Here is a 10,230-nt window from a genome sequence, read left to right on the forward strand (position 1 = left end):
TGAGGAAGATCCATGAATGATGAGTGTAAATAAATTGTTTGCATATCTGGTGAAACAAATCCTAACATGCTGCAACCTTTTAAAAGCTACTGAAATGTGAAGAAAATTAAATAAACACCACCCACACTTTTTTGTCCAACTAAATCATACACATTCATAAAGCTCAGTGCTTTCATAAGACTTCAAATCTTCAAAGTGCGAAGCACACATTGGCTAATCAATGAAATCAGCCATCTTGAACTCAAAGTGCATTTTGGAAATGGAGGCCAAATCATGAAGTCCAGGCAAGCCAGACCTCAAACTTCTCACCAGCTACTGCCAAGGGGGCCAGTAGTGGTCCAGCACTCCTCTATTTTAGGGTGCACGACCCCTTCCATAACTGTCCCCAGCCAGCTGCCACCTCCCAGATGAGTCTTAATTCACAACAGGGTACCCAAAGTAACTGGTGGCACCCTGAACAGCATGCACTCTCAAGTTTGAAGGACTGGCTTTCTAGGAGCCTTTTTTACACTCAACCAGAGCCCATTGCGGGCTCCTCAGGAAGGTGAGTGTTCAGCCACTGCCAAACCAAAGGGCAAAAAGTGGGCCGCGGCGAGCTGAGGGGGTCTTGCAGGACTCGCCGCCTGGCTAGTGGCCATTTTGGAGCGGCTGGCGACCACTGCTGGCGCTGCCACCCTTGCTCTGGCGCCTGTAATGGCTGGGTCCCCACAGGTGAAGCAGGCGGGATAGCAGTCGCCATTTTGCCTGCCCTGGCGACCCCGCGCTGCTGCTGCCCATGTTTTCGGTTCCCCGCCGGGCACCCCAACAAGAGTCCAAATGCTTAATGCTTTCCCTCCCTGAGGGGCCGCGAAGCCTCACAGCTTTGGCCACTAAAGCACAACATGGAGCCGAGGGGGTATCGCCACGCGGGAGGGCGCAGCCCGAAGGCTGCGATCTGGGGGGGTGGGGGGCGTGATGAAGGGGCCAGTTTGGAAGACCCCAGGCTCATCCCCACCACCGAGCGAGGGAGGGAGGGAGAGAGGGAGGGAAGGAGGCGGCGCAGCCCCCTCCGCACACAAAGCGGCCGCCCGCCGGCAGCCATCCTGCGAGCAACGCCCCGCAGTCCCCGCCTCAACCTGCAGCCTATGAGCGAGGAGGCGCCACCCCGCAGCGGCCACCGGATCGCGATCGCTCGCCACCGGGCTCGCCCCCCTCCGCCAAGCTCCGCCGACGAGACAGCGCCGCGCTCCCGGCCCCGCCGCCCTCCCGGCCCCGCCGCGCCCGCGGGGAAGGAGCCGAGAGAGCGGTGGGTGCCCGGCGGCCGGGGGGGGAAGATGAGGTGGGAGCCGTGCCGAGCTCCGCCGGCCCTCCGCAAGGTGTCGCCGTCCGCAGCGGAAAGCCGGGGCCCGCGGCGGCTCCGCCGAGTGTTCACGTCCCGGGCGGCGGGGAGGGAGAGAGGGGGGCGCGGGGCGGGGGGTGTGTGGGGGGGATGCGGGCAAACCCCGCTCGTCTGAGGGAGGTGCTCGTTGCGGCAGGATGGTTATTAACGATTTACAAAGCCCCCAGTCGGAGCCACTCTGTATTCCAGCCACTTCTTTATTCCTCTTATTTTATTTGATTTTATTTTCATTTTTTTCTCTCGCCCTGGGTGTCGCCGCGGCTTGCAGGATGCCGCCCCTCCCGTGAGCGTTCCCCCTTTGCTGCGGGGACGAGGGGAGGAGGCGACCCAGAAGGGACGGGGCTCGGGCACGGCTCGGCTCGGCGCAGCCGGGGCCCCCCCCGCGTGCAGCGGGACCGGGCCCTCGCCCTGCCCCGCATAAAGAGCAAATGGGGCTTTTGGCGCCAAACGCCAGGCGCCTCCCTGCCGTATGGAAATCAGGAGGTGGGGTTTTGCTGCTCTCGCTTCACCCCCCCTCTTATTTTTTTTTTTTTTTTAATGCCTCCCCGGGTGTGTCAGCTTTTGCTGCCTTTTTTTTTTTCTTTTCTTTTTTTTTTCCTTTTTTTTTTTTTTTCTTTTTCGGTGTGGGGGGAAATAATAGCTAGGAGCTTCAAAGCCTGCCAGTGACAGTCATCTGTCTGCAAGCAAAGGGTGGTTGTGGAGGCTTGGGTTAGCCTCGGGGGCTGCGCGGGCTCAGTAAAGTGCAACATACAAGATCATCTGCTTTTTTTTTTTTTTTCTTTTTCCCCCTACCCCCCCACCCCCCGCCACTCCTCCCCCTTGCAACACCCACCACCATCACCAAGGAGGTAAGAAGAGGAAGCTGCAGGGTCTGGGCTGTAATAAGCAGGAGGACAAAAACCCAATGAAATAAATACAATTCCCCATCGCGTTCGAGTCGCGAAACCAGGGAGGATGGGAAGGGAGAGGAAGTGCAGGGGCATTGCAGTGCGTGAATGGGTTTTTCATTGAGCAGAATAAAATCCCGGCGGATATTTTGGTTTTGTTTTGGAGCTGTCGCGCTGAGCTCGCCTGGGTTTTGTAGGTGCCTCTTTACTGCTTTGCATTTTTTTAACGGTTTAATGTATTTCAGGAGCAGAAAAATGTACAATACTGGAAGTGATCAGGGGGCGGGGCAGAGGGAGAGCAGCTGAGCCGGGCTCGTTTCTTTGCATTTCATCATAAGGCTTTTAATGGATTTTTTTTTTCCCCCTTTTGGTCGCCGTTTAAGCGTCAGCTGTTCTCAGCCCAGCCAAACGCTTTCCCTTCGCGTCACGTTAACCGAGGCGAAGGGAGAGACGCTGAACGGCTCCTTGGGACTTAAAAGTCATCTTGTATTTTTTTGTTCAATGCCTGATGCAACCCAGCTCTCGGAAAAGGAATGGGGTGCGGGTGACTGGTCGTGGCTAGCGAGTGGGGGGTCCGGCCGAGGTAAGGGGGCGCGCATTTTCCGGGGGTGAGATGGGGAAAAGTGCTGCTTGCAGGAGGCTTTTAGTGCACCAAGGGGCAAAATCTGCAAAGTTGTCGCCCTCGCAGCCTCTCTGTTTGCTCTCGTCTTGAGCTGGGAGAAAGGGGGGACAGAAACTTCTGCACCTTCCTGGCAAATCACAAAGCTTTGTTGGTGGCGCCGGGGTGGTTTTAGTGCTTTTTTTTTTTTTTTTTTTTTTTTTTAACGTGTGTGTATGTGAGATTATTACATAAGGTCGATAATTTCTGTTGCTGCTGAATTTCTCCTCCTCCTCCCCCCTCGTGTTTTGTGCGGATTTTTCTCTGGCTCGCTTTCAGTGAATGAACTGGCGATTTGCGAAGTTGCGAAGAGCCCCCTCCGCCCCCTTTTTTGCATCCCCCCCCTCTCTCTTTGCGCTGCTCTGCAGATGACAAAAGGAGCAAACTTCCTCTACTTTTGCTGGCATATTAAGAGCGCTTTCTGGAGAGATTACGGTATCAAAGCCTTGCATCTGTCTACAGTTACTCTGCTGCTTTGAGCGTTTGAAGCAGTTCGGGGAGTGCTCTTTGCAGGAGCGCAGAGGTGCTTTGCATCCCTGCTGTACCTTGCTGGGTGTCTGCCTGGAGAGAGCCCGGCACGCCGGAGCTCTACCTGGCCCTTTTCCTTTAATGCCCGAGTCGGGAGGAAAGGTGTGCGATGCATTTTTGCTTGGCTTGCAAAAGGCTCCCGGCTTCTTGCTGCTGCTGATGGAATTACCGTGTTTTGGTTTTGTTCTATTTCGTGTTTTTTTCACTTAAGAGGAAGGGAGTTACAGTCGCATCTGCGTGTTTCTTCGTGTTGTAATTAGTTTTTTTTTTTTTTTTTTTTCATTTTTTATTTTTGGTTTAGTTTCAGGTCTTGGGAGGACCTCTCTTTCCCCTTGCTGGAAATACCATAAAACCTGCCTCTAAAACAATTGCCCGACCCGGGAACCCGCAGGAAGACCCCCGTAATGCCAGGAATGGTCAGCAAAAACCCCGATCTCGAGTTTGACTCTTTGCAGCCCTGTTTCTACCCGGACGAAGATGACTTTTATTTGTGCGGCCCGGACTCAGCCCCCCCCGGGGAGGACATCTGGAAAAAGTTTGAGCTGCTGCCCACCCCTCCCCTGTCTCCCAGCCGGGCCGGGCTCCAGGAGCACCCCCCGGGGGGGGGGCCGGTGCCCTGGGGAGGGGCAGCACTGGGGGGCTGCCGCCCCACCGACCACCTGGACTGGGCGTCCGAGCTTCTCCTGCTGCCCCCGGAGGCCGACCTGTGGGGCGGCACGGACGGGGGAGACTTGTTCGAGTCGGGGCTTGGCGTGACCAACAACCTCAACTCCATCATCATCCAGGACTGCATGTGGAGCGGCTTCTCGGCCCGCGAGAAGCTGGAGCGGGCGGTCAGCGAGAAGCTGCAGGGCAAGCCCCCCGCCACCACCACCGCTGCCCCGCCGCCGCCCCCCCCGGCCGCTGCCACCACCGCCCTTGTCACCACCGCCACCGTTCCTGCCGTGGCCACAGCTGAGTGCGTGGACCCGGCCGTTGTCTTTCCCTTTCCTGTCACTAAAAGGGAGGCGACGGGGACGGGCCGAGGGGCTGTGGGCGGCGGGGGGGCCCCGCGGGGCGCTCGGTCACCACGTCCCGCTGGGGACAGCCGGGCCAGCAGCAGCAGCTCCGGGGACGACACCCTCAGCGACTCGGGTGAGCACATGGGGGGCGGTGGTGGCCTCGAAAGGGAGGAAGGGGCTGGGCGGGGGGTGTGTGGGGTGCGGGTCGGCCAGCAGGCGGCAGCAGGCACGGCAGGGATGGGGATGGGGACAGCGGCCCCATGGGGAAGGCATGGGCAGGGGTCTTGGGCTGGTGGCCCAGCAGGAGATGGCCCTGAGGGGCAGCAGGACCCTGGCATGGAGCTGTGAAGCTTCTGTAGCTCCTTCTGCACGCTTATCCTTTGTCCACCATCCCCGAGGGCGTTTTGGGGATGAGGGGGGTGGCGGTGTCACGCTGAACACACGTTTTGGGGAGGGTGGTGGATGTGTCCATAAGTGTCACACTGGGAGGCTGGAGCAGGCTAAGTAGCCTTGCAGCAGACCCCTTGTTTTTGCATGGACAGAACCTAAAATGCCCACAGACATCTCCTGTCTGTGCCTGCACAGAAGTCCAGTTCGGTTGAAAAGTGGTTCTGCCTGTGCCCATGAGCCAGTCCATATGACCGTCAGCGTAAACTTGGTGATCCATCCCGGGCTGCAGAGCCTGCTGTCCCTTTAACGTCTGGTTTGACAGCTTTGGGTGAGGAAGCACTTCCAACAGCTGTCTTCTTGGCAGAGCACCAAACGCCGGCTTAAAGGGTCCCCGGCGGGAGCAGCTTCACCTTCTGCATTAGAACAAACCCAGCAATTGTTTCGTTTTCCGGCTGCTTTTCCACCAAGCAAGGGCTATGTTGTGACTCAGTGCATGCATTTTGCACCCAGGCTCCACAGCTGTATTAAAAAATAATACATTCTGTATGAAAACTCTTTCTGCCATTGAGATTAGTTGGGTGGGAGCCCCGCTTTTATTGAAAATTAGAAGTGGTAAAAAAAAAGTTTTTAAACTTTCAGAAATCACTTCTCTTTAGTTATTTTGTACATACTTTATACTTTTCTGGAGCTATAGCTGACTCTAGTTGGTGGGCACACCCTATTTTTACCAGTTACTTCATTGCTGCTTTTAATATGCATGTTCTGTCAATAAATAAATCTGGTTTAATACTTGTTCAGAGTATTTTCTGAAGGAATAACATCTATTTTCTTTTTCCACTTTCTATCACCAAAAGATGATGAAGATGAGGAGGAAGAGGATGAAGAAGAAGAAATAGATGTTGTGACAGTGGAGAAAAGACGCTCCTCCTCCAACAAGGCTGTTACAACTCTTACTATTACAGTGCGTCCTAAAAATACCACTTTTCCACCGGTCAGGACACAGCAGAACGAACTGATCTTAAAGCGTTGCGCACCAATTCACCAGCAGCATAATTATGCCGCTCCTTCTCCATACATGGAGAGTGAAGATGCTCCACCACAGAAAAAGTTAAAAACCGAGGTGCCCCGTACAGTAAAACCCATGATACAACCAAAGTCTAAGAGTTCAAGTCCTCGAAACTCAGATTCAGAGGATAGTGAACGTCGACGTAACCATAATATCCTGGAGCGTCAAAGGCGTAATGATCTACGGTCAAGTTTCCTCACATTAAGGGACCATGTTCCAGAACTGGTTAAAAATGAGAAAGCTGCAAAAGTTGTGATCTTAAAAAAAGCCACTGAATATGTCCATTCTCTTCAGGCAGAGGAGCAGAAGTTATTGCTAGAAAAGGAAAAATTGCAAGCCAGAAAACAACAGCTGGTAAAGAAAATAGAATTCAAGCGGACTTGCTAAGCTTTTTTTCTTTTTTCTTTTTTTTTCTTTTTTTTTTTTTGGCTGACCAGGACAGTCATTGCCACTTTGCACATTTTTGATTCTTTAAAAAAATTGTGTTTTTTTGACGTTAAGAATGTTGGTTTTCCTTTCAATCCAGTCCCTGAAGTAATTGACAAACTATATTATCCGGGTACGGAGCAAATGGATGTTCTTGCAAGGAGTTCATTGCAAGACTACCAAACAACAACGGACTGCCTTTTTTTTTTTTTTCTTTTTTTCTTAAGAACTGTAGATGGTGGGGATTTTTTTTTTTAATTGTTGTGAGCATTTGGAGCTGCTGATGACATATAGTTGAGTTTAAAACATTCATTCCTAATTTTTATGGTGCTTATGTTCTAACAGATGTTACTTTAGGGGTTGGCATTTGTACCCCTGTGGGAATTTTCTGTAAATACCATCTACACACTTGCCTTTTGTACATGTCTTGGGTTATGAGAGGTGGCTCTTGCTACCAGTATTAGACTGGAAGTTCATACCTAAGTACTGTAATACCTCAATGTTTGAGGAGCATGTTTTTGTATACAAATATATTGTTAATCTCTGTTATGTACTGTACTAATTCTTACATTGCCTGTATACTTTAGTATGATGCTGATACATAACTAAATTTGATACTTATATTTTCGTATGAAAATGAGTTGTGAAAGTTTTGAGTAGATATTACTTTATCACTTTTTTGAACTAAGAAACTTTTGTAAAGAAATTTACTATATATGCCTTTTCCTAGCCTGTTTCTTCCAGTTAATGTATTTGTTAATGTTTGGTGCATAGAACTGGGTAACTGCAAAGTTCTGTGTTTAATTTCTTCCAACGATGTACATTTAGTGCTGCGTCTTATAGCACTTTGAAATACCTCATGTTTATGAAAATAAATAGCAATTACATTATATGCCATGTACTATTTTTCTTTTTAAATTAAGTTCTTTGAAATAAAATCTTTCTTTGCAATGTTCATGCAGTACAAAAACATGGTCCCATATCACGGGCTCTCAAACTACAGGTGATGTTCTATGAGAAGTCAGCTAGCCAGGACATTCCCATATCTGAAAGCTGTAAGACCAGTTTCCAATTCTTTCACAATTCAGATATCTCTTGTGGTGTCAGGATTGTTGCAGGGGATTGGATGTACCCCAGTTAACAGAAAGACTCCCGTGTCATAAAGACTTCTGGAATATGGACCTGTATGCGGAGAAGTGTAAAGGGGGCTGCTCAGGGAATGGCCACATGGAGCAGACAGGTGAAAAGTAAATGGTGAAGGTAGATTTTACTACAGAAAATACTCAGAAAATGAAATATTTGTAGTAAACCAAGATTGTGCTGGGTAGTTCTTATTTGCTTTGCAGAAGGCATATTCTTAAAGCTGTCCACCATTGCACAGAAGGATTAATGTTCTTTCATGTCTGGCCAAAGATCCTGTTTGTTACTACTGTGATAAGTTACTGAAAATTAAAAATTGCAGGGAAGTTAAAATTCTGAGGTACAGAGAGCTGCAAGGCGTGTGTCAAGTGGCATGTAGTCTGAACAAAATTTGGCAGGTGGTTTTCTCAAGTGGTGTGATGGCATTTTGTGTGACAGGAGCAAGACTTGCAAGTCTGTGAAATACATTTGGTTGTATTTTTATAGGCTTCTTAAGATGAAGGAGCTATTTTATTTTCTGGTCTGCACAGGTATTTTTAATGCTGTCTTTTCCCTGCACTGAACCTGAAAAATAAGATGTGGATCACTGAACAATGGCAAGTAAGTGCTATAAGGATGAACTTGCAAGGAGCTAATCTGGGACATCTAACCCTTCAGTTACGATACACAGGATGTAGATTGCTTGGTGTTGGAGCTTCTGAACGTCTCATGTGCCATGAGGTAAAAGAGTGTAAGACCAGTATGGGAGCAAAATCACCACAGTAGCATATGTACCATATATCCCTGCCCTACAGTAGCTTGTTTGTGTACCCACAGCCTGTGCATTCTTGGGCCCCAGCCAACTTCTGTACCGAGAACATTTGGAGTTTAACTTCTGTTTCAGTGCAGCAAACCCAGATCCTCAACTGGCACAAATTTCTGCAGTGCTGTTTGAATTCAGTTTTGCCATTGGAAGATTTGGCCTGAATATGTAGACTTAATATATCAAAGCAATATATTCTCAAAGCAGATTTGAGAACCACAATCGTTCCATAAATAGAATCTCCTTCCCTTCCCTTCCCTTCCCTTCCCTTCCCTTCCCTTCCCTTCCCTTCCCTTCCCTTCCCTTCCCTTCCCTTCCCTTCCCTTCCCGGGGCACAACTGGTCCAAATCCTCCACTCAAAGCAAGGGCAAATTCTATGTGAGATCAGGATGCTCAGGGTCATATGCGGCAAAGTTTTGATGTCCTCAACGATGGAGATTCAATAGCCAGACAACACGTTTCAATTGTTGACTGCTATGAACATTTTCCTAGTATTTCTTTGGAATGTTTCTTGTTGCTATTTCAGTCCATTGCCTCCCATCTTTCTTGTGTTTAACCTCGGAGAAGAGTCTGGCTCCACCTTTTCTGTAACCTCCCATTAGGTAGTTAAAGACAGCAATTACTTCTCCTTTCTTGAGACTGAAACCAGTCCTGTCCTGTATTGTTGTGTTATCCAAGCATTTAGAATATAATAAAGGTGTCAAATACTCAAGTCTGTTTGGAAGTTGAGCACAAATCCTATTCTGAAAGCCTCCTTTTTCAGTGGGCGATCCTTTTGAATTCAGTGATAAACGTCTGATTGATGTCAATGGAGATAGGATCTGGCCCCATACATTTCAGAAATGCTTCCATATGCTGTAGTGTTTGCTGCTGTGGGTGGGTTTATCTTTTCTTTCTTTATTTCTTTCTCTTTCTCTCTCTCTTTTTTTTGTTCTCTTTATAAGTTTCAGGGGTTAATAGGTTTGCTTTCACATTGTTGATGTAGGGGGAGCAAGTTGTCAAGGGCAAACGTTTCTGTAAACAAAAATCTCGGATATAGGATGTTATTACATAGCAATTGTTAAATAGGAGTTAGTGGTTTTAGATTCTTTTCTATTTACAAGAAAAAAAAAAAAAAGGAAAGGTGTCAGAAGGATAGCTTTTGAAAAGAAGAGATAAACAATGCATTTAATAATATTTTCAGAAGAATCATTACCTACACGGGTACATACAGAAGTACATAGAGACATGGTAACAACAGGAACAAAAGATCCTGCTTCATGCATATCTAGAGTGGAGAGTCCATAAGGACTGTCACGTATCAAATGGAGAAACTATTCAATTTGGTGTGGGTTTTCTTGTTCGTTTTTTTCTTTTTTTTTCTTTTTTTTTTCTTTTTTTTTTTCTGTTTTTTCATAGACATACAGACCTAGCTTGCATTAAAAATGCATACATATCTGGAGAAGCTGTTAGAAAATTTGGCAGGTGCCTAATAACTCATATTAAAAGAGGGTATTGTCTATTCCTGAAGGGAAAACTGAATTAGATTAATTACAATCTTATCTGATCGCTATAAAAACTCCCAAGTTCTTTTTCACACAAGACAGATTCTGCTGATTTGTCCCAAATCACATTCCTGAGGACAATCTCTTTCCACTATTTTTTTTTTTTTTCCCTAAAAATACCACTAAGAACACAAGGGACTTCAAATACCAAAATTAAATGATTCCCCCATAAACCAGTATAAGTAAAACACCAGCGGGAGAGCTTAAAAAGGTGAAATGTGTTAATGATGTCATTACCACCAGGTCACCTGTTACCATGAGTGTGAAGGAAAGTGCATTTCTCAACCCCCAAGCTGCTGTTATAGCAACTTATCACCAGCTCTTGGCAGAAGTTCTTGGGTTTTCATGATGTGTATAATTTGCAGAGGTCACATTTGCTCCTGGTAAATTTGCTGATAAACCAAGCTAGA

At 48.1% G+C, this 10,230-nt stretch overlaps 1 protein-coding gene across 6 annotated transcripts; it reads left to right on the plus strand.

Moving 5' to 3' along the window:
• The first annotated feature begins 1,112 nt into the window (after positions 1–1,112).
• Positions 1,113–7,226, plus strand: MYCN (MYCN proto-oncogene, bHLH transcription factor). Of its 6 annotated transcripts, none has more exons than XM_035322714.1 (3): positions 1,113–1,285; positions 3,753–4,585; positions 5,697–7,226. In XM_035322714.1, exons 2-3 carry the CDS (start codon positions 3,856–3,858, stop codon positions 6,293–6,295), a joined length of 1,329 nt encoding a protein of 442 aa, XP_035178605.1. In that variant the 5' UTR covers positions 1,113–1,285; positions 3,753–3,855; the 3' UTR covers positions 6,296–7,226. The 6 variants fall into 6 exon arrangements, with proteins under 6 accessions (XP_035178605.1, XP_035178608.1, XP_035178607.1 ...); XM_035322717.1 differs by lacking the exon at positions 1,113–1,285 and adding an exon at positions 1,996–2,226; XM_035322716.1 differs by lacking the exon at positions 1,113–1,285 and adding an exon at positions 2,236–2,458.
• Positions 7,227–10,230: the final 3,004 nt, after the last annotated feature.

This window comes from Oxyura jamaicensis, chromosome 3 (assembly GCF_011077185.1).
Source record: "Oxyura jamaicensis isolate SHBP4307 breed ruddy duck chromosome 3, BPBGC_Ojam_1.0, whole genome shotgun sequence".
NCBI lineage: Eukaryota > Metazoa > Chordata > Aves > Anseriformes > Anatidae > Oxyura > Oxyura jamaicensis.